Source organism: Trematomus bernacchii, unplaced genomic scaffold (assembly GCF_902827165.1).
Source record: "Trematomus bernacchii unplaced genomic scaffold, fTreBer1.1, whole genome shotgun sequence".
NCBI classification, from domain to species: domain Eukaryota; kingdom Metazoa; phylum Chordata; class Actinopteri; order Perciformes; family Nototheniidae; genus Trematomus; species Trematomus bernacchii.
In genome coordinates this window covers 919,261-943,049 of record NW_022987666.1, presented here as the reverse complement: position 1 = coordinate 943,049, position 23,789 = coordinate 919,261, and the positions used below count along the sequence as shown (strand labels likewise).

The 23,789-nt window shown below is 39.2% G+C and overlaps 1 protein-coding gene across 1 annotated transcript; it reads left to right on the top strand.

Moving 5' to 3' along the window:
• The first annotated feature begins 5,153 nt into the window (after window positions 1-5,153).
• LOC117487162 lies at window positions 5,154-18,848 on the top strand. Its single transcript, XM_034135816.1, has 7 exons — window positions 5,154-5,589; window positions 6,800-6,965; window positions 16,118-16,477; window positions 17,546-17,608; window positions 18,152-18,219; window positions 18,352-18,395; window positions 18,800-18,848. The coding sequence occupies exons 1-7, from the start codon at window positions 5,377-5,379 to the stop codon at window positions 18,846-18,848; spliced, it is 963 nt and encodes a 320-aa protein (XP_033991707.1). The 5' UTR covers window positions 5,154-5,376.
• Window positions 18,849-23,789: the final 4,941 nt, after the last annotated feature.

Here is a 23,789-nt window from a genome sequence, read left to right as displayed (position 1 = left end):
ACCACTTTACCCCTGCCTATATGCCGTGAGCTGATTATCGAGCCTTCATTGTAACAGTCGCGGGTGTATTGTGTGTGTGTGCGTGTGGGGAGTGTTGCAGTAAAAAATGCCACTGTAGTGCCGCCGCCACTGTGGGCTAAGCCCCGAATGTTTTCAGGTCCAGGCGACGCCCCTGCAGAGCTTTAACAAACATTAGCTCATTCAGTAGCAGCAATCATCTTACCTGTCATCAGTGAGAGGATGAGGAGGAGAAAGCTCTTCATTTGGTTGGATTTGGACACTAAAGTCTTCCCTGAGATCAGTCGTCTGGTGTTGGTTGGTCTCCAGTATCTGATTCTGCTCAGCAGTATTTCCTGAATGTATATCTAACAACTCCTCGCCCCCTTACTCTTCTATCCTTCCCCCTTTTACCTCCTTTGAAGTCTTAGTTATTTCTCCTCCCCTTTATACGTACATATACACAGTTCATAGCCCAGTAAATTGAAACTGCCAATAAAAAGTGAAAAACAATTCTTAGAAAGTCCCTCACTTTGACCCATACTTGCCAACCCTCCCGATTTTCGCGGGAGACTCCCGATTTCATTGCCCTCTCCCGGTTTCCTCCCGGGGTCATACATTTCTCCCGCATTTCTCCAGATTTCTGACTAAATCAGATTTACTCAGGACTGTTTCCACTCGGACTTTAATACAGCTACACCATTGTTTGGTTTCCATGGTAGCGCGTCTCTTTAGTAGCGCGCGCAACTGAAAGTCTGAGAGGGTGGGGAAAATAGTCACAGAAAACAGAACAAGAATCGACAACTCTACCCTCTGCTCACTCCTGTCCTTCACATATGCTCCATAAAGGATGGTGCTACAGGCCGCAAGGCAGTGCCCTCACAACAACAATAAGCATGTTAATGTTCATCTCATACAGCTCCCCCCCCCCACCCCGCGGTGGTTTTGAAATGCTCCCGATTTCTGAGGTCTCAAGGTTGGCAAGTATGCTTTGACCTTATATGTAAACTGGGTGGGCAGTGAGTTTGACTCAGCAGTAATGTAGCCCTGCAGTGTGTGTGTGTGTGTGTGTGTGTGTGTGTGTGTGTGTGTGTGTGTGTGTGTGTGTGTGTGTGTGTGTGTGTGTGTGTGTGTGTGTGTGTGTGGTGTGTGTGTGTGTGTGTGTGTGTGTGTGTGTGTGTGTGTGTGTGTGTGTGTGTGTGTGTGTGTAGTGTGTGTACAGTGTGTGTACAGTGTGTGTACAGTGTGTGCTGTGAGTAAATGCTACTACTCTTTAAGACCACCTGCTGATAAAGGTGACGGCACTCTGGTTAGCACAGAAGCTAACAGCTCCACCAACGGCTAATGTACAAATTCATCATGACTGTCACTGCATGATACTTATGTTTCCTAGAAATGTATCTATGAGTTTCAAGTTCAAGGCTTTATTGTCATTTGCACACTAGCTACAGTGCAACTGCACTACTAGCAACCCAGTCTCACGGCATTTCGTGTTATAGTCACGTTATTTAATCTATTGATTCGTGTGCACCACCACGATTATCCCCTTATTTTCGTGTCACACAGAACGATTTTAAAAGCAATGTATTTCTATTGGTAATGTGTTTCGTGCCTGCAACACGTCTTTTTCTCGGTCTGGTCGTGGAAGACCGGAAGCTGTGTGGTTCATAAAAACATGTTCTTACTCAATATCAAGCCACGATTATTGCTTTTATTTAAAATCGTATCATTTCGGACTTTTGTTGCCATCTGTGAGGAAAAGAAATGGGGCTCAGAGCCTCAGGATACTGAAATCTGTATTTTTAAAATATTTTTTTCCTTCTAATTTGTTATTCTTTTCAAAATAACACACTGTTATTTACTCAACAATAACACACAATTATCCTTGTTTTTATTTATTGGTTTAATTCGATAATCTCGGGCTATTTTGACGTCCGTCAGGAACTGAATTTCAAAATAAAGTCAACACGTCTTTTTCTCGGTCTGGTCGTGGAAGACCGGAAGCTGTGTGGTTCATAAAAACATGTTCTTACTCAATATCAAGCCACGATTATTGCTTTTATTTAAAATCGTATCATTTCGGACTTTTGTTGCCGTCTGTGAGGAAAAGAATGGGGCTCAGAGCCTCAGGATACTGAAATCTGTATTTTTAAAATATTTTTTTCCTTCTAATTTGTTATTCTTTTCAAAATAACACACTGTTATTTACTCAACAATAACACACAATTATCCTTGTTTTTATTTATTGGTTTAATTCGATAATCTCTGTCTTTTTTGACGTCTGTCAGGAACTGAATTTCAAAATAAAGTCCGAAACAATACCAGAAACAGATTTAGGACTTTTCAATAATCCTCAGCGGTGATTGGATGTTTTAGCCGCAATGCACGTAGGGATATGGTGTTTATGCACACGTTTCTTTCGTGTCAGAAAGCACGATTTTCAAAGTAATGCATTTTAAGTGGAAGAATTGTTCGTGTCTCCTCTTCGTGTCTCGGGAAGCCGGAAGCTGTATTATTTTCTAATGTTTATTTTTTTTAACCATAACGGGTACTTTACATAACATTGAGTCAAACTTATCCTTGTTTTGTTTATGTTAAATTGTTATTGTCGATCAATTGTCCATTTTATTTATTAAGGTTTAGGATATTTGCCAGGAGAAGGGAGACCTCGGAAACCGGAAGCTGTATTATTTTCAATGTTTTTTCTTTTTTTCTTTTATTAATTTTTTAACCATAACGGGTACTTTACACAACATTGAGTCAAACTTATCCTTGTTTTAATCCTTGTTTTATTTATGTTAAATTGTTGTTGTCGGTTAATTTTCCATTTTATTTATTAAGGTTTAAGATATCATTAGTCTTTTATTTTATTATTATCATGCTTGATGTTTACACTTTTCTGCATTTTATAAGGCAATATATACTTTTTTGTTTTTGTCTGTAGGCTACTTAGGTTATTAAATAGTTATTGTGTCAAAATATAGGAAATGTATTAATATTTTATTGTATAATCGGTACAGGAAATGACATAATTCAGAGCACCACCACCGGTCCGGCATTGCGATCCATCCTCTGACAAAGTAAGTTGTGTCACTAAAGTCTGATGCATGATTTAATAATTGGGGCTTTTTTTTAAGCCTTTTCTCGCATAGTTCATCATACATAATGAACTGTTCTAAGTCTGAGAAATGCTTTCGCCATAATCAGCAAAGCAACATTAATGTGAAATTATTCTTGCGGGCGGCTAGCTAGCTAGCTCACGTTCAACATAAGCTTAAACTAGTTTAGCTACATTTATATCAGCTCATAAGTGGTGTGTGGAAAATATTTGTCTTAATTACGGCTACATACGTCGGTGTTAAAGTGTGAGTTATACGTTATCTTAATCGCTTTTGTTTGACACATGACAGTACTAACGCTGCCGAGCGGACATTTAACATATGTTTGGGGGGGAGGGGCATAGTCCATGTGCACGGCCATGTGCTTGTTCAGGGTTCCCGCGGGGTCTTAAAAAGTCTTAAATTTGATAATCTGAATTTAAGGCCTTAAAAAGGTCTTAAATATGACAAAAAAAATAAGAAAGGTCTTAAATATGATTTAGAAGGTCTTAAAAATGATGGGATTTGAAAGGTACTTCTGTGTTGCGATCGCGTCTAAAATGTGTTTTGGGGGACTTGTCCGGGCTGCAAAGTAACGGTAATAGCCTTTCAGTTCCCCCCAACAATTTGTATTGAAATAAATCAACATGGAACCAGTAATCACTAACTTTGTTTCCCCCGGCCCCTTAACGGAGAACACCCAGCTAGTAACCTAGCAACCAAGCTTCAGCTAGCGGCAGTCAGAAACTCATGTCTCTTCGAATCTACTTACAAATACATTTGGGGAAGTGTAAGTTCAACCGTATTTGGTTGGAAAACATCGAATTTAGTGCTTGGTTGAAACCAGTGGAGGGGAACGTGTTTGAAGCCCGCTGCACCTTTTGCAAAAGAAATTGGCGTTTGTTTGGCTAATATAGCGTTAGCTAGTGCAGCGTTAGCTAGTGCAGCAGCTCCCGCAACAACACCGTTGGACCTCCGGGCGACGTTTGGGTCTACGTCAACCCTAAAAGCGGAGGTGCTGTAGTGTGTATACGCTAAACACCAATCATACAACAGCAACGATGAAAGATTGTAGCCAAGGCAGCAGAGCTCTGAATATAGCTCTTGTTACTCTCTCTCTCTCTCTCTCTCTCTCTCTCACACACACACACACACACACACACACACACACACACACACACACACACACACACACACACGGGCTGCTCGATTATGGCAAAAATCATAATCACGATTATTGTGGTCAATAATTGATATCACGATTATTAAATAAGATTATTCATTGACTTTGAAAACATCCATTTATTGAACTTTAAAACAAATAATAATTTGAACAGTATCTTTTTAACTGTTGATTACCCTGAACGTATAATTCAACTGAAAAACCAATACAAAAATAAATTAAATAAATGATATATTTAAATAAATAATATCAAAATAATAAATACCAATAAACAAGATCAACAAATATTTTGGAGCGCACTTCCACAAGCTACTAAACATATATAAATATGATAAATAAAAATAAATTAGACTAAAATTAATTAGATCAAATATGTTGTAGTGCACTGTCATAACCTAGCAAAGCTAAATAATAGTTTTTTTCGATTATGTTGTCTTTGTAATTGTGGCAGGCCACGATTAAGGCGATTCAAATACGATTAATTGCACAGCCCTAACACACACACAAGCACATACAGAGACACATACACACTTTTTGGCTAACATAGTTCTGTACTGTTATGCTGTTATGTTCAGTCATTGTTCTTATGTTGAACATGAATACATTTGATTTGTAAGTAATTATGGGACGTATTTCTTCTTTCATAGCCATTTTCCTTCATACTTTCTTGCCGTGAAATAGGTCTTAAATTCTATTCGAAGTGGTCTTAAAAAGGTCTTAAAAAGTCTTAAATTTGAGTTGGCGAAACCTGCAGGAACCCTGTTGTTATGCGTCTGAAACAGGAAACACGTAAATGAACTCACTCAGTCTGTCTAAAGTAGTTAAACCGTCACAATGTGCATTTAAAAAAGCTAGTTTCACTACATAATTCACTTTTTCTGTTCTCTCCTGCAGCTCCTGTACCCACACCACAAACCCATACACTGATCTACACCATCATAAAACCAACGGCACTTTTAAGAGCCAAACTCTCCCTATCTCCCTATCTAGCTCTCTTATATCTATCATCTATTTCTTTATTCACCCTTCTATCTATTCTGTGTACTTCTCTACTTTCCTGTGTTTGTCAGTCTGTCTGTTTGTAATCCTGTGTTAATCATGCCAGGTGGGTCTACAAAAAAGACATGTCCCTTCTGTCAGAACATTTTATTTTGTGCACAGAAGATCTGTGCACATTGCCTTAAGGAGCAGCCAAAAAAGCTGCGCCTTGAGAAGAAGCTCAAGCGGTTTGATGAGAAGCGAGAGGATTGGGTGTCTGGGCGGAAGAAGAACCACAACATTGCTTCCATCAAGGATGAAGCCATTGTCTTGGTATGTACACTTTTTACTGTATGTTAATGCCCAGACACACCAAGCTGACACCAAAGAACTGACACAGACGGACCCCCGACTGTTTGCCAATATATTGGGCCAGGATAAAGTTGAATGTTGTTTTTATATACATTTATTTCTTAATGATGTTTGTATCTTATTAACCAATATACACTTTGATATCAACTTCAAATATAGATATTATTGCAAAGGTATTATTTAATATTCTCTTTTCTTTCAATTTTTGTCAAGGGACACTATTTTAATTTAACTTTCACATTTAAATAAACAGAGCACTTCCTTCACTTCCATGTTGTGTTCCATTCTTGCTTATGTACACACTTTTAGACATTAAAGGTAGGGTAGGTAAGTTTGAGAAACCGGCTCGAGTGCGCTAGAATTTGAAAATACACAACCGGAGAAAATCTGCCACTTCCTCACAGAGCCCCTCCTCCAACACACACGAACGCGCACATGACCAATGAGGGCACGAGATAAGTTTGTGCACAGATGGAAGGCTGACAGGCAGGTAGGCCATCCAGTTATTTTAGCCGGGCCGGCTCAGATGATTGGTCGTACTTTTTACAGTACTACTGCTTCCACAGATGACATTTTTTTATGGATTTTTTGTCAAAGCACTTCAGATATTCATTGCTATCGGGATGTTAAGAGCATTCCATGGAATATAACAACAAGTGTATCTCGAGCCGGTTTCTCAAACTTACCTACCCCACCTTTAATAAGACTACATCATTGTATGTTACTACTCTATATTACTCTTACGACTGCAGCCACAACATACGGGAACGTTTTACATTGCAGCACGCAATTTCAATTTCAACAGTGTCAAGCTATGCTTGGATTGTGTTACATTTTTAATTATGCAATACTCATTGTGTACACAAGTGTTAATTGTTGAGTGGTCACACATTTGCATCTTATTGTACTTTAACTTTAAGATTATCAGGGTTTGAACTGGGACTCAGGATACTGATTGATTTGTATTTTGTGTTTGTCTATAAAATATTTTTCTGCTTCTACTGTGTAACCCTTCCTGGTAAATACATGATTCTGCAAAAGCTAAACTCAGCATCTAGGTTTATGAATGGCATACAACTAGATGCTGTCATCAGTAATGTTATAGTTGTAGTTATATAGTTGTTTCCTTTCCATTTCTTTAAACAGTAAATATATTATTTTGTCATTACAGCTTGAGAAACTCCATGCCATTGGCTTTAAACCAGTGCTGCTTCTTGGCAAGGAGACCAGGAAGAAGGAGGTCAAATGTGAAATCCTAACCCCTCGCTGCACACTGACCGCCTATGCCCAGGATTACCTTGACAAGACAGGCACTTTTTATGAGTTCCTTTGTGAAGGTGAGATGCTTGCACTATATCTTCACAGTTCACAGTATTGTGTACACAAAATGTTTGTATCAATGTTAAACTCTTCTAGGGATGGTTCACCCCTAAAACATGTTCAGTCAACGAGTCCTTACCTCCCTGACAGTATAAACGTTGGAGAGCTTAACATTTCCTTATAACCAACACAGTTATATGGAATGAGTTTGGATCAACTCATTTAATAAAGTCAGTTAAGTTAACAACAACTTACAGCGACTGTTTTCAATCCATCCAAATCTTGTGGGACAACAACTTGATCCAGTATTTATCCTTTGATACAGCCAGAAAGCAGTCATTCGAGCCATTTATTTGGGTTTGGCAAACTATATTTTTGTGAGACAACCAACACACATCCTTTCTACCTGTTAACTGTCACTATTTTTAGCTGCAAAGTATTACAAAAGTTGAAAGTAATTGCAAAATATTTAGGGATATGGACAACGTTTGACTGTTTATTATTTTAGCAAACTACATACAATAAATACATTTTGAAACACTGAGTATGTAGCCTAATGAGACATGGCTTACTCTGCAGAGGGGACTTGTGGACATTTAACTGTTATTTATCAGGAAATAGGTAGGCAAGTTTACTTGAATTTGAAAAACCATTTTGGGGTATTGTGCTACCACTTGCGCATTCATTGTATACAAATTGAAAGTTGTTAATGTGGAGGAAACTTCTGTGTAGTAATGCATGGAGTCACCGACTCAGGAAGGAGACACGGTGAGAGTTGGAGCTTTGATGTCAAACACTGATGGGTTTATTCAGAGTATTCGGCCGGAGGATTCACATCACAAATCAAAGAGTCAGAGGTTCTGACCACACGGTAGAGTTGCCACGTCAATTCTGAAGAACCTCTCTCTATGCTAGACCTTTTAACAGGTTCACAGAGAATCAACATCTCTGAAGGAGTAGACTAAACACTGAATCATCTGCGTCCAACGCTCATGGCCTCAAGGATTTCACATCCGAGAGCCCACAAACACCGATAAAGAAATGCTTCAGTGTTCTCACAACAATTACCCTACGTGCCAGTCAAGTTGACCGGTCTCACACTGGTGACAACAACACATATGGCACCAAGGCCTTTCCTTAGAGGAGATAACATATGTCAGAGTAAAAGGTTAGATATCTAGAAGAATTATTCCTTAACAGTTCCTCTCTTTTTATCATTTTTGATAACCTTAAAACATTAGTCTAATAATTCTGGTCAATACTTAAATCAATAGGCGTCTTCAGATTCGAGTGTGGTCTCACCTTACATTCAATTACATCACAAAGTAGAGTAAGATTGAAACATTCAATCACAATGATTGATACAGGCAATCATAATAGGAAAAATTATCTCTCATCAGTGTTTGGAGCATCTTTTGTCAAGTACAATAATGAACACACATAAAAACACAGATACATAATAGCAAAATATTTGTTTTAAACTAATATCTTTTATCATTTAAACCATTAGTTAATGTCATTTATCAAACTATAAAATCAAAACCAGAAACAGCTTAAAGATTTGCTTTAAAGCAATCACTAGTCAAAAGCATTTCAAACTTAGGATCATAAGAGATCCAGCTAAGGCATAACATTCACAGTGGTGATTTGATCAATCTGTAATCCACAAAGTTGCAGTGTCCTCAATTTTAGGATTACTTTATGTTTACTTCATTACGCTTTAGTCAAGAGTAAGGCACTTAGTCTTAGTAAAATCAATACATTCATTTTAGTCAAGTACATTGTTCAAAATCTGAAAAGGAAAAGTTAGGCAAATATTCAAAGACTTTTGTAAAAACCTGGAAAGGAAAGATTAAACATTCTTAAAACTTTAATTCATACATTTGTAAATGCTACAACTGATCTGTACCAAATTAAGTCTATCACTTATTCTTATTAGCCATACTTACCTGATCATCTACTTATGGTACTTGGAAAGGATTCTTCTGTGTTTATCTAATGTTGAAATATAGAATATCAATTTCTTTAAATTATACTTCTCTAATTTGAGGATCAAATATGCTACATAATTGTTATATGAATTATTATAAATATTTGTTTTGGGCCAAAACTGAAATTAATCCAGTACTTGAAACACCATTTTATGTCTGTCTGTGCATGGGTAATACATTACAGAGTAGTGTTGTTAAGCCTGATTGCTGGATGATTAAGGATATTAACATTATCTGTTATAATATTAGAAATACCTTATTCTTCAATACCTTATAATCTGAGAATATTTATTTATTAATTTTGTTTAGTGTGAAAATCTAATCTGATCTGACTAAATATATTTATCACCACTACTTAACACATGTCTGGTCATTGGAAATATAAAAAACAATCATTAATTGTACATCTTTAAACATCTGGTCATTCAATTCAAAGTTCATCTTTGTACGAGAGCTGGAAGAACATGTCCGTCAGGCTTCCTGACTCGTTCTCCTCCTCCCTTTATGACACCGAGTGTCTGGTGTGTAAAGGCATCCTGATACTGTAGATTAGCACTGAGGTGCTGATTGGCTCAAACTCTTCTTCATCAGAGCGCCATATTTCAACCCCCCAATTGCTCTGCTTTTGTGTGGCTCATTCAGTGAGCTCTGTAGCTGACCCCCCAGTGAGACGGAGGCTCATCTGCCGGTATTCCTTCTGCTATCTGCTTGAGTACAACTGCGTATTCCTAATGCATCCAGGTGTCCCCCCCGTGATGGGAGAGGTTAGGAAGACATCAAACTCCTCCAAGAAACATGGAACCTTGTATTATAGAAGCCTCTGAAGCCCTCGCTCGTCCTGCAGGGTTGTCTGCTAGAGCCCACCGAGCAGAAAGATGAAGAGAAGAACCCCCTCTCAGCAGAAAGGTGAAGAGAAGCATCCTCTCATCTCGAACGACCTTGTGCTTCCTTGCACGTGGCTGGGGGTGCTCTCTGCACCCGGAGAGTGTGTCCTAGTTATTGGGTTAACACTTGATAGGGATGTTTTTTCTGAGTGAAGACAACTCAAAGTAATGGATTAGCACATTATCATTTAATTACAAAAACAGGATAGGCCCCTCAGAATGATTTGGGAGCCTTCCTGACACATGCACATTATCATTTTGAAGGTTTGTGTTAGTCATTTAACATGCAAGAATCATATACTCATCAGTCCATAGCAGAGACATGTTATTGTAAGTTAAAGGTGAGCTTGTCCCTGTGGATATAACCCCTTCTCAATGATTCTAAATGTATATTAATTCACCATTTACCTTTTGATAAAATATTAGTTTATCAGAAATATTTTGTCTCTTCCATAAAACATAGGTTTGAGAAATAAATTACCCAATATAAAATCAATTACTCAATATAATTGACTCTTCCCTCCCTTTTCTTACATATGGTACATATGAAATAATAACTTAGGAGTCTATTTAAGCATGGTATAGTTTATAATCTATTAATCGAGAAGACTCAGTATCACCTGTGTGCAGCTTACAAAAAACCATTGTGATAAACATATATTATGCAGGAAATTGATACATTTGTTGAAAAACAAAGCATATCTGATTTGGGAGGAAAAGTTTAATCCCTTTAACATCTGTGTTATTACTGAAGGCATAGCATGAATGATACTGGGTGTCTGAGGGTGTCATTACTGAGAAATGTCAAACAAAATCAAAACCTTACATTTGAAAACAGGTTTGCATTCCTCAACTTAAGGTGACGTTATCATTGGAAACAATAAACGCTAATTGTTTTGATGTAGAATCTATACATTGAATCGTTAGAGCAGAACATAATGGTTGTATTGTAGCCTGAGTTTTGTGCAGCAGTTTTACTAGGTGGAAACATTGTCTATATAATGTGAATACATGTAGAACTAGACATTTAAGAGACCCCTGACATTAGGCCTATTTGAACAATAGTAGGGGCTTTTACCAGCTCGCCAACTTACAGGCATCCTCTGCATAGCAGTATGAATAGCCTTAAAAACAACCCACTTTGCGGTAACGAGAGTCATGTATCTGAACCAAATGCCCTAAGTGAAGCCGTTAGTCTCATCTGACTGACCCAAGGGTTGGTGCTGGTGTGACAGGGAGGCTTCCAAGTGTTCATAGCAGATGTCATGCTTTCAGTTCATGGCTCAGTGGGGGGGAGCAGACCCATGTGAGACAGTATCAACGGCTGTAATGTTCAGTTTGAGGAGTGTCATTCTCTCTGGGAGCAGGAAATGGTGTCCATTCAGACCAGACCTTTAATGTCATGTAGAGCAGCCATAGCATCTCTGTGACTGCACTCAGCCGGACTGCAGCAGGGCAGAACTGGGTGACTTTTAGTGAAGCCGTCCAAGGCCATAGACAAAATGGAACCACGTACTAACAAAAGGGACACAAGGTCATCAATGTCTCTCTTTACCTTTGGCCTGATTGTAAAACAAATTAGTGGAAGAAATGTGGAACACTAATCCATCATCATGTGAAATTTAGAGTTAATTTACTTAATTACTTATGGGTTGAAGTCAAATTAACATTAACATTAGAACTAAAGTCAGTTAAAATTGGACTTGCACGGATCAGAATCTAATCAATACACCATTTTCCCAGCTCTGTAATGAAAAGGATATCAAGATTACTGTAGGTACATTACAGGAGTGTTAAAACATCCAAACATGCACACTTATCTTATTCTAGTAGAGATTAGAGGACAGGTCTAATGTTGTGAACAAAATGATCAAGTCAAGTTATTTTATTTATTTTATCTTATGTACCACATTTAATTTAATAATTAATCTTAAATTACTAATAACTTTAAAGAAAGCAACAATTTACAATGTGGATAAGGTGACTACTTATCCAAAGTGTGTGGGTGGGTGTGTGTGGGTGTGTGAACAGCTTGTCTGCCCAAGGTTAAAACATTTGGGACAGCAGTGAGAATGTTATGAGAAACAATTTGTTGCTTCGACTGAACTCGAAAGAAGCTGAGATTAGAACATTTGAAATAAATCAAAACACTTGCACATTAATTAAATACATTTGACATTTAGCTTGAGCTGGGTTCAATACTTTCTTTATGGTATTTAAATTGGGCTCAAGTAGAACCTTTACATGGATTTGGCTTGCAACACAAAGTGATACCGATCTCTGTCTGTTATGATTTGAAAGTCTCATGATTTAAAGTGTAGGGCTGTGAAGGAGAGGCCCTTGGAAAACAACCTCTACTTCTTTGTTAACTGTAATTACTTATTGTAAAGAGATTGCAACATTATACTTTTTAAAGAATTGCTCAATTCATTTAACACATTTATTATGCACACTGTAATGAAAACGTCAACAAATATATTGATCCTGGCTTAACCAGCGACCTTTACTCTTTTGTTCATAAACTCGGTTTCAGAAAACTTGTCAGTAGTTTAACAACTATTAGAATTTTAGTAATGTCTATGGAGACCAATTGGTTGATACGAGAAATCATTTGAAGCAGTTTAATAAAGAATGTTAAACTATATTTAAAACTGTAATTAAACTTCAACTTATATTAATTATCTGAATCCAGTGGCCAGTTGGAACAGATAATCAACAAAGTTTCCATTTTGCAGCAACAGCGCAAAAGGTTTCAACAATAATTTGTATTATGTCTGAGTCAAGTTCTGTCTTATCAGCTTTGTTTCGGAATGTGTTCAATACATTACGTTTTTTTCATTATTACCAAACAATACATAGATTTAAGAATAAATGAAACAAATAATACAATATTGACCTAAAACAGCAGACAGATTTTGCCACCCTGACCTCCTCAAGCAGGTTGTTTACGACCAGCAGTGATGCCTCTGAGGGTCTCAGGGTGCAGGACGGGGCATAGGGTTTATAAAAGGTCACAAACATATCTTAACATACCAGCAATACAATTTAAGAATGTATTCTTAAAGTAATATTATCTTCTCTTCTTCTTACACCTACAGCGCACACCCTGAACAGTGTGCTCCTTGTTTACATTTCCTCTGCACACTCAGATGCAGGACATAAAACACTCTTTTGCTATTTATTTTCATTTTGCAGCACATCTATACTACCAGAATTTTGCAAAACACTATATATTATTTATCTTTCTCAAGTCATTTACTTTTGGTGAGTTAACTAAAGCTTAGTTTATTTTACCCTGGCTATGGACTGATTCATTATTAGTTGTTACAAAACATGCACAAGACGGCGGTTAGACAAACCAATATAGACCCCTGATACAAACAATCAGACAAACAAACATGATGAACTCATAATAAACACCAGCGTGACAGCAAAAATTCATCCAGCTCAATTTAGTCCGGATTAAAGAGGTTTCAGAGGGGGTAGGGACTATTTGATCTCTCCCAATGGGAATCCAGTGGGGTACCTTGACTCGTACCTCCACCCTTGTATACAAGTCCTTAGATCGGTGCCTGAAGACCGTCCAAGAGCAATAACTAGCTTATCCTCTTGCGACTCCACTATCCCTGCTCTAGTGGTGCTATGCCCCCCCGATCCGGAGCACATAGACTTTTTTCCTCTACCCTTTCTATCTGAAACCACACAGTTAACTGTAGTCCTACTCGACCAGCCTACACACCTCCCATCATGTTCATCCCAACGATGAAACACAGTTTTGCTCTACACTTGCATACCACTGCCCACCCATGATCAATTAGCCTATAATTTTATGTATGCACCCCGGACCGACATCAGCTCCTCAGCAATGTAGGGAGCCTGTCGCATCAGGTAATGCACGCACCTCGCACCTGCCAGCACATCGTAAACGGCCACAAGCCACGAGAGTGCTTTTAAACCGTCTCGTTTTTAATAGAGACGGCGGTGGTGTGAGTTAAAGTTATAGACAAAAGCTGTGATTTTCTCCCTCTGAGTTCACTTCACCAGCTCATGCAGATACGGGGAGGTATTTGACACACATTCCCCGGAGCCGCAGCAGCTGGAGCCGTGTTTTTTTTTAGAGGCGCTGGGGGTAATATCTATGGCTGCTTTAGTTAACTGCTAGTGTTGGCCGCTGAAACCCCCGGAATCTCTGCGATTTGTTCATTACAAATCTCTATTTTGATTTCACACAGAAGTTCCACTTTACTGCTGCCCTCATTAAGTTTTTTTTTAAACATCTCCGTGTATGCCTGCACGGCACATACGTCCGAGCATCACACACAGAGGGAACCAGCCAAGACAGAGTCCCTGGATGATCCCCTGGGGTTACTAGCCCCAAATGTTCATTAACCAAAACGAAACGCAGCCGCTTAGCTTCACAGATAATTTTAGGATACCGTCAATCACAGATTCTGGTAAGGCAATGTCCAAATGTAGATTTGAAATCACACTTACCAGTCTCTGAAGATCTGTTGGTATCCTGCCGACAACGCCAATTTGTGGAGGAAACTTCTGTGTAGTAATGCATGGAGTCACCGACTCAGGAAGGAGACACGGTGAGAGTTGGAGCTTTGATGTCAAACACTGATGGGTTTATTCAGAGTATTCGGCCGGAGGATTCACATCACAAATCAAAGAGTCAGAGGTTCTGACCACACGGTAGAGTTGCCACGTCAATTCTGAAGAACCTCTCTCTATGCTAGACCTTTTAACAGGTTCACAGAGAATCAACATCTCTGAAGGAGTAGACTAAACACTGAATCATCTGCGTCCAACGCTCATGGCCTCAAGGATTTCACATCCGAGAGCCCACAAACACCGATAAAGAAATGCTTCAGTGTTCTCACAACAATTACCCTACGTGCCAGTCAAGTTGACCGGTCTCACACTGGTGACAACAACACATATGGCACCAAGGCCTTTCCTTAGAGGAGATAACATATGTCAGAGTAAAAGGTTAGATATCTAGAAGAATTATTCCTTAACAGTTAATGTCAAGGTAGTTGGGTTTGATGACTGAAATGTAGTTTTAGGCTTGAGCCATCCCTTAAGCAATTTCCTTTTAGCAAACCGTTCCTAAACTGTTTGCTTTATCAACGCCCAAAAGGGAGAAATGTTTTGAGGTTAATGGTAAGAGCACAATACATGAAGACGATCCCAGTTGACCACATATTCAGTTTGGCAGTTCTGTATTAAGGTCATGTTTCTCGGGTTGTAAACAAAAGCAGTTATCCAGTGCATCCAGAGGTCCCTTTATATTACATTTAGCAGACGTTTTATCCAAAGCGACTTGCTACTTATTTGATTGCACTTATGCAAAACACGTTTGCGTCAGTCTTATAAATTCTGAACAAAATGTGTGGATGTAAATAATGTAAGGGAACATACATGCACACGTCTATATGTTGTCTACCGACAAATTGACATGTCACATCACATGGAATGTAGACACAAATCGGAAGAATAATATCGCAAAAACAAAACCATAAATGGTTGACTGGATAAATACCACTATTACGGAACGTCTACACAGCAGCGTTAAAAAAATCTTGAAACGCTTCTGCCCATTCACTTTGAATGGGGTGACGTCACTTTCCCTCACTTTTCGCCGAAATGCATTGTGGGCAGGCGAGCGGAGATTTTCAGGATTTTGAGGATTCAAAGTTGAACAATGTTCAACTTTTGAGGCTGAGGTGGAAGCGTCAGCCAATCAAATCCCGTGTACGCAAATCTGACAGTTCAAGCTCTAGCCAATCAAACGGCGTGTATGCTGGGAGAGACATACCGCAGGTCATTTCCTCATATTCCAAAACATGGAGGAGAAATTAGCGGTAGCGAATCAATCACCCGGTGCTTTATGACCAGACCTACCGGGATATAAACCGGAGGAGCCAGGCATGGAGGGAGGTGGCAGAGACAGTGGTAGGTTTTCGCCTGTTTTGGGGAGTTTATATCCAGTTTACTTCGGGCTTTTTTGCTTCGTATGTCGCGGGCGGGAGATTCATGTGATTGGTTGTTTGCAAAAAATCCCCAAGCTTCAGATACGCCCACCTCCAAGATTTTTTTAACGCTGCTGTGTAGACGTTCCGTTACTGCTATTAACTTTGACTGAACACAGTCCTATGACATGACGAGTATATTTTTGACCCTGTCTGGAAACATACCTTAAGCACGCTGTATTTCTTATTTCTAGATATATGAGTTAACCTCTTTGTCTTAAGCAAGTCAAGACCAACATTTGTTTAACTTGCACAGGTTGGACACAGGACTCCACTGGCCAGGGGGTTGCGGAAGATCCTGAGGAAGAGACAGTCACGCTGAACCTCACACCCTGTGACCCATCTGAACCAGAAAACAACTGGCAGGAGGCAGGGACGTCAGAGACAAGCACTGTGCAGGTGGAGGTGCTGAAGACCCCCCCCGTGAAGCAGTGTACCACCAAAGAGGTAGGGCAGGAGGCAGGGACGTCAGAGAGCCAGGTGCCAGAGACAAGCACCGTGCAGGTGGAGGTGCTGAAGACCCCCCCCGTGAAGCAGTGCACCATCATAGAGGTGGGGCAGGAGGAGCAGCCCCAGCGGGATGATCTGAGACAGGCTACCACCACGGAGGGGCCAGGTAATAAAATAGATCGATGGAATCGGAGGGATGAAACCCTCTTTAATGGTCACACATGCAGAGCACACAGCACACACAGTGACATTTGTTCTCTGAGATTTGCAGCTTTTATATTTATAAAAGTCAAGAGTGTTTTCCGATATCTTCCTAAAAGATTATTGTAGGTAACTTGTTGACAAGTCATGCTTCTACAATATCTCAAAACACCTAATTGCACTTCTTGCATTTTTGGGAATAATGATTGTTCCAATAGGTAAATAATAATAACAACAATAGCTTAATCTAAATAACAATTTCACCTACAACTTCATAAATATGAAAGGAAAATGGGATACTTGGGTATGTGTATATCCTTAGGTACTTGGATATAAATAAATATGAAACATTTAGAAAAATACAGTCTTTCATTCCTGAACAGACATGTGGTTACTATATGGTTATACCTTTTTCACACAAAAATGCAAAGCAACAGCAGGCTTGCTATACATTTGATAAATCACAAAATAAAACTCATGTCATTTTGTTTACACACAGAAAGGGTCTTACATTGTAGCGTTGGGCAGTAGGTCGATTACATCAAAATGATTTGGCACTTGTCCATATATTGTACGAGAGGTTGATATCATTAATATTGTGGTCTACCTAAAGCAATCCCTGACCCTAGGGGTACACTTCAAAGCAACTCATGCAACAACGTCATGCAGCATATTTAAACTTTATACTCAAGAACTGCATTTAGATATGACACGGTCCCATAATGAATATACGGGGAATAAACTTAGGTTTTTGAATCAAAGTTAAATTCATTTAACGTTACAGCACAACATGTTAATATTTATCAAACTATTCCTTACACATAAAGTATGGAGTCAATTATATAGGCAAGACAACAAAACACCTAGACTTCATAGATCAACCTCAATTAAATCGCAATAACAAAAAGATATCTGTACCTAACACCTATTGCATCATGTGATGCTGCATTTGTGGGATGTATTTTGAAACTTGAGTTTAAGCTTAACTTGGTATACTGTATGTATATAGTAATATTTCTTCTTCAACCCACAGCTGTCAGGACAGGGTCCGTGAGGGACACAGTACTTGGTCCTAGACGCAAAAAGAAAAAGTCAGGTATGTTAACAGTATTAAGTATTTTGACTGATTATAAACAAGTGCATGAGTCGAATTGATTGGTATTCTAATAAATCTATCGACATGTACTTTAGCAAAGTGCATGTAAACGCAGTGATTGATGCTTCTTCAGTGAGTTAACAACGCTATATTGTGACTAATAACTATAACTGATACATTATCCAAAAATCATTATCCAAAAATCCAAAGGGCTTTAATTGTCTAATTAGACTAAAATACATACAGTCATAGTTGATAAGGTGGTGATGAGAATGCTAGGCAGTAAAGGAAGCAGCAGTGCAGTATTTTCTTTGGTCATCTCAGGCTCAGCAGTGGTATGGCCATTCAAACAAGCATCCCATTTTAGGACTGAGAGCAGCTTGGTTCCATTTCAATGATGTATACAGTAACTTTTGACCAGTGATAACAGTGTGATCACTATTCATCGTGCAAGTCTGGTTGCTACTTAAGTGTTCATAGTTGTATTTATTTTATTTCTAATATGACTAATACTGTATGTGGAACCTGCTTTGATGTTCACAGATTGCTCCTACCACACTCGCCTAGAAACTTTCCCCATCAGGAGTGTAATAAGAGAAAGAATGAGAAAGGTTAGACAGGAATAAAAGTAATGCATAGGGTGTGCTTTATGATTTATGTGATTTCCACCACAATTGTTTGCTAAATAGCTAATATGCGTTTGGTCTTTCCGAAATTAGAGATTTGTTTTCTTCTCTTGATAGGGAAAAGCAGAGATGTTGGTGGAGTGGGAGCCCTGTCCAGTATGGTATATATCTTCCAGTTACTTGGCTTCATGTCATCTGATGTAGTCCCATGTTGGAGAACAAACACATGATATTTAACAAATGCAAAACATCCAGATCTACCACCAGTCCTCTTATATATTTCACTGCTGTTATTCTGAAGCAGCTGAAGTAGTGTAGGAACAAATGATTGTTTAACTTCATTGTTGTTAATGTATGCATTTTGGTTTGTTTTTATTGTTTGTTTGAAAATGTGTTTTCATTTCTATGTTCACTTTTTCTAAATGGTGGTGGTCGTTAATAAATGGAAAATGAAACATTTACTTATATAAATTGAGTTATAAGATGTTTGCTTCACACATGTTTTATGCTTTTCGGAAAGACGAAACCAGTACCTGTAACTAACATTATTCCATTCTGTTTTCAGTGGCAAGGAGTGGGCTCATTCCTGGCAGCCGAAGAATTCTCCGGGATAATGCATACAAATAAAAACTGTTATTTGAACTCCAGTTTTGTTTTTGCACGTTTATTCTCTTGTTTATATGCTCCATTTGAGTCATATTTAATATGTTTCTATTAGAAATAAGATGAAAACCTCCACCAAAATGCATTTGACTTTTTAGGAAATTACAGTTGAAATACTACATGATTTCATTGTCAGTGATAGGAACACCATAACCTATATTAAGCATATTCATGTGTGAAATCTGGTACGTTGCCATCCACTGCCTTATCTAATTTGTTTAACTTCCGAAGTATAACGCTTTGGAGGTAGGCTTGCATATCATTTAATTATAGGCCTAATTAAAATGATCCTGATCTGGATCACTGTGGTTTTGCTACTACATTTGAAAGCTTTTGGGGACATATTTAAATGCTTGAGATATTAAAATAGTAGTGATTACTTTGAATTTTCTTTTTCACTTATTGAAAACCACAACTCGAATATCAGGATGGTCTTTATCTGGAAAGTTATCCACATCTCATCCCCACGTTGTCATGGCGACCCTTTGTCACGTCACAGATACGGTACCCGAACTCAGATCGCCACCCGGAAGTACTAGACAAACGATACTGCCGTTGCAAAGGAGGCAAAAGTGCACATTTGTATTGTATATTTTTTTAAACACAGGGTTTGGTTTCGGATCGCGCCCGATTGACGGCTTTCTGAAAGGGAATGGAGCCTATACGGCCGTCAACGCAAGACAAGTCGAACGAGTCCACGCACACACGCCGGAAGAACTACAAATATGTCAGCTCTGTACTTCGTAACGATGTTTGGGCGCGTATCTAATGGGAATTGTAGTTTGTAGCGCTGCTCTCATATCATTTCAATGGGTTAACTTTCTATTCTTCTGTGTTTTTGTATGTTTTGAGCTGAGGTGCCAACTCAACATACAATGTTAAAAAAAACATATAAAGCCAGAAATGTAGGTGTAGCCATGGACTCTGACCTGAGTTTCAACAGTCACATTAAAACAATTACTAAATCAGCCTACTATCACCTAAAGAACATATCTAGGATTAAAAGACTAATGTCACAGCAGGATCTGGAAAAACTTGTCCATGCTTTTATCTTCAGTAGACTATTCTTATGTTTATTTTTCTTATTCTATAAGTAAAATAAAATGTATATGTAATTGCACATTATTATTTATAGAAGCCTGTTTCCCCAATAAAAAAGACTTTCCCAATGAAAAGTCATAATTATGAGATAAAAAAGTCATAATCTTTTGAGATAGAAAAGTAGAAATAATGAGATAAAAAGTCTGTGCTGGAGATTTGACAAATGACAGAAGCACAAACACTGTTTGTTTGAGTTTAGAGCTTTGTGCCCAGCTCTCCGCCACCATCAACTCTGAAGATTCTCTCCCTGCCCGGCTGATTTAACCTACTCAACAAAGATACATGTACACAGTGGCATAACAAGGTTATGATTGGCACCGGTGCAAATATTGTTTTGGACCTAATTAATTTAGGTTGCTTGGTTACTTTGAAGACTGCGTGAACCCGCCAATGCCATTGGGCCCCTGGCCGGCCCTGGGCCCCGGTGCGTAGCACCGGCTGCACCGTCGATAGTTACACCACTGCATGTACATCTATCAACATGAGGAGGCAAGTGATGTCTCTCATAGTGGAATCTGGTTCTCTCATAGTGGAATCTGGTTCTCTCATAGTGGAATCTGGTTCTCTCATAGTGGAATCTGGTTCTCACTAGGTCTGAGGTCACCTGGACGTACTCAAGAATGACGCAGGAGCACAAAGTACCAATGAACTGGCCAGATGTATGGAGAACCGGGATGACTGGAAGCGACGATGGAGGGCTCGTCTGAGGACGACCTAGAGAGAGGTCTGGTCAGGCAAGAAGAAGTCATAGATTGTACTTAACATCAGCAAGAGTGTACATGTAACCAACATGTTCCTGTATGAGGGAATACCAAGGGTGAGCGAGAAAATTGCAGCCAGGAGAATGAGACTAGCAGGACATTGCCAAAGGCATCAAGAGCTGCCAGCCAGCAAATTGGTGCTGTGGGAACCAACACACAGGCATCGGTCACGAGGACGTCACACACTAACATACGTGGACGTACTCAAGAATGACGCAGGAGCACAAAGTACCAATGAACTGGCCAGATGTATGGAGAACTGGGATGACTGGAAGCGACGATGGAGGGCTCGTCTGAGGACGACCTAGAGAGAGGTCTGGTCAGGCAAGGAGAAGCCATAGATCTCGCCTCAGGTATTCTGACCCTGATATATCCACTATGCTGTTATTATCTCAAAGAATGGAGGCTTATTTCCATGGTTTCTTGGGCATCGCTGTTATAAGCCCGAAAGAGACGGAGGGAGAGTTTACATATTGTACAGAACCGTGTGACAGCCCTGGGGCTGCTGCCTGTTCCTCTCAGGGAGAGAAGAGGTCAATAATCCAGCAAAGAAATACAAATCAAATTCAAGTTAAAGTAATTCCCCAACAACAGCCGCCTCATATATGACCTCATATGACCTCATTTCATGCTGGACAGCTGCGAGGTGATCAGGGGGTCTTTTATGGCAGCACGACTGTAGCGCATGCACACTTGTAAAAAAGAAAGTAAAAGAAAAATAGTTTCTTTTTTTAATATGAAATATCAGTCCATTCTAAGCACAGTAGCCTACAGTGTGTAGCATAGCTATGCTTTTAACCCTCCTGTTGTGTTTGGTTCAAATTTGACCGATTTACTACTTTCATCAATCATAACTTTTTTGTTTTACATTCGATTGCATTAAGGCTTTATGATATCCTCCACAGTAGACATTTGAACATATTAAATTGCTGATCACCACTTTCATTGAACTTTGGATTATTTAGTCAACTTTGTAACACCCATGGTGTTCCCGCCATAAAGACAAGGAATTAGTAACTATCCGGATCAGATAAAACACACACACACACACACACACACACACACACACACACACACACACACACACACACACACACACACACACACACACACACACACACACACACACACACACACACACACACACACACACACACACACACACACACACACACACACACACACACACACACACACACACACACACACACACACACACACACCAATTTGAAACATTTCCCGCTCTTATGTGCCCATCCCCCCGGCACACCCAATACATGTTCAGTGTCTATTCTTTGTATATTTACTGCAGTTGTTCATGTATACCAGTAGTCTGATACAATATTTACAGTTTGAAAGGGTGTTAAATGACATTTGGTGATGATTAATGGTTTTTGTGTTAATGTAATAGCAGTTAAAACAGGACCGGTCAAATTTGACCGCGAACACCAAAGTAAGGGGGGGGGACACGAAGACAATAGGAGGGTTTTAATGAAACCATTGCTTATGACAGTGATGATATTTTAAATCAAAAAACATATTCCCTAAAATGTGGAAGCTCTGGGTGCCATACAAATGAATAGTTGATATTTTTTTAGGGCCACAACTTTGGCACTAGAGCACCTAGTGTTATCAAACGCATTTCAATGGTGAAACTATCCAAAAATATTCCATATGACAATATTTTCCACTACGATGAAAGGCGTGTAAGCCAACAAACCTTATTCTGGTTCCATCATGGGTAACCCCACCCATCCTCTCCACCTGCAGCTGGACAGACAGATAACCCCACCCCTCTCCACCTGGACAGACAGGAGCTCCTTCTCCAACAGACTGCTGCAGCTCCTTCTCCAACAGACTGCTGCAGCTCCTTCTCCTACAGACTGCTGCAGCTCCTTCTCCAACAGACTGCTGCAGCTCCTTCTCCAACAGACTGCTGCAGCTCCTTCTCCAACAGACTGCTGCAGCTCCTTCTCCAACAGACTGCTGCAGCTCCTTCTCCAACAGACTGCTGCAGCTCCTTCTCCAACAGACTGCTGCAGCTCCTTCTCCTACAGACTGCTGCAGCTCCTTCTCCAACAGACTGCTGCAGCTCCTTCTCCAACAGACTGCTGCAGCTCCTTCTCCTACAGACTGCTGCAGCTCCGCTGTCACAGGAACCGATACAGGAAAACATTCCTGCCCACTGCAATAACTCTGTACAACAAATCACCTCTGGCTGGAAGAGAACTCTCTGCTCCATAGCTTCTCTCTTCACAGTACATTTGACATATTCAGTGTAATATTTAATATTCCATCTGTCACATACTTATGTAAATATAATACCTTGCTTTATATCTTGTTATTGCTCATTTGTAAATTCAACATGTATATTTTCTTCTTTATTTCTTGTCTTTTTATTGTATAATGCCATGTGTTTTGATGCTGCTGCAACGCAAAGATTTCCCACATTGGGATCAATAAAGTTCTATCTTATCTTAAACTAACAACCAGTGTTCCAGATGAGGATCATCTCTTTACAAAAATATTCAAGTGCTAACTCATGTTGTTACTTCTAAATGAATTTATTTCCAAACGCATTATAATGCAGTGTGATGTAAACAACAAAAAGTACCACAGAAGTATGCTTCATTTATATTTATTCATCAATCAACCACATCAATAACATTGTTTTTAAAACAATACAATGGTCCTCTCTGGCAATGATTTACTTCTGTGTTTCACCCATAGACTATATATATATGTGTTTCACCACAATACAAGTAAAAGGCCACCATAAGGGTGTATGTTGACTCTCGAGCGTTGGGGTTAGTCTAACATGAAAAGCATGGACAACAGAACATAAAATCAAGTTATGCAAAAGGTTATAACATACAGTATTAAGAAATCATACAACACAACCATTTCTTTAGGATTTAACTATGTATATTAAACATGTACATTCTATGTGTAAATCAAATATAACAATTTATAACAATGTATTATTTGGTTTTGAGAACAACAATGAGGTGATTCACCAAATAAACTATG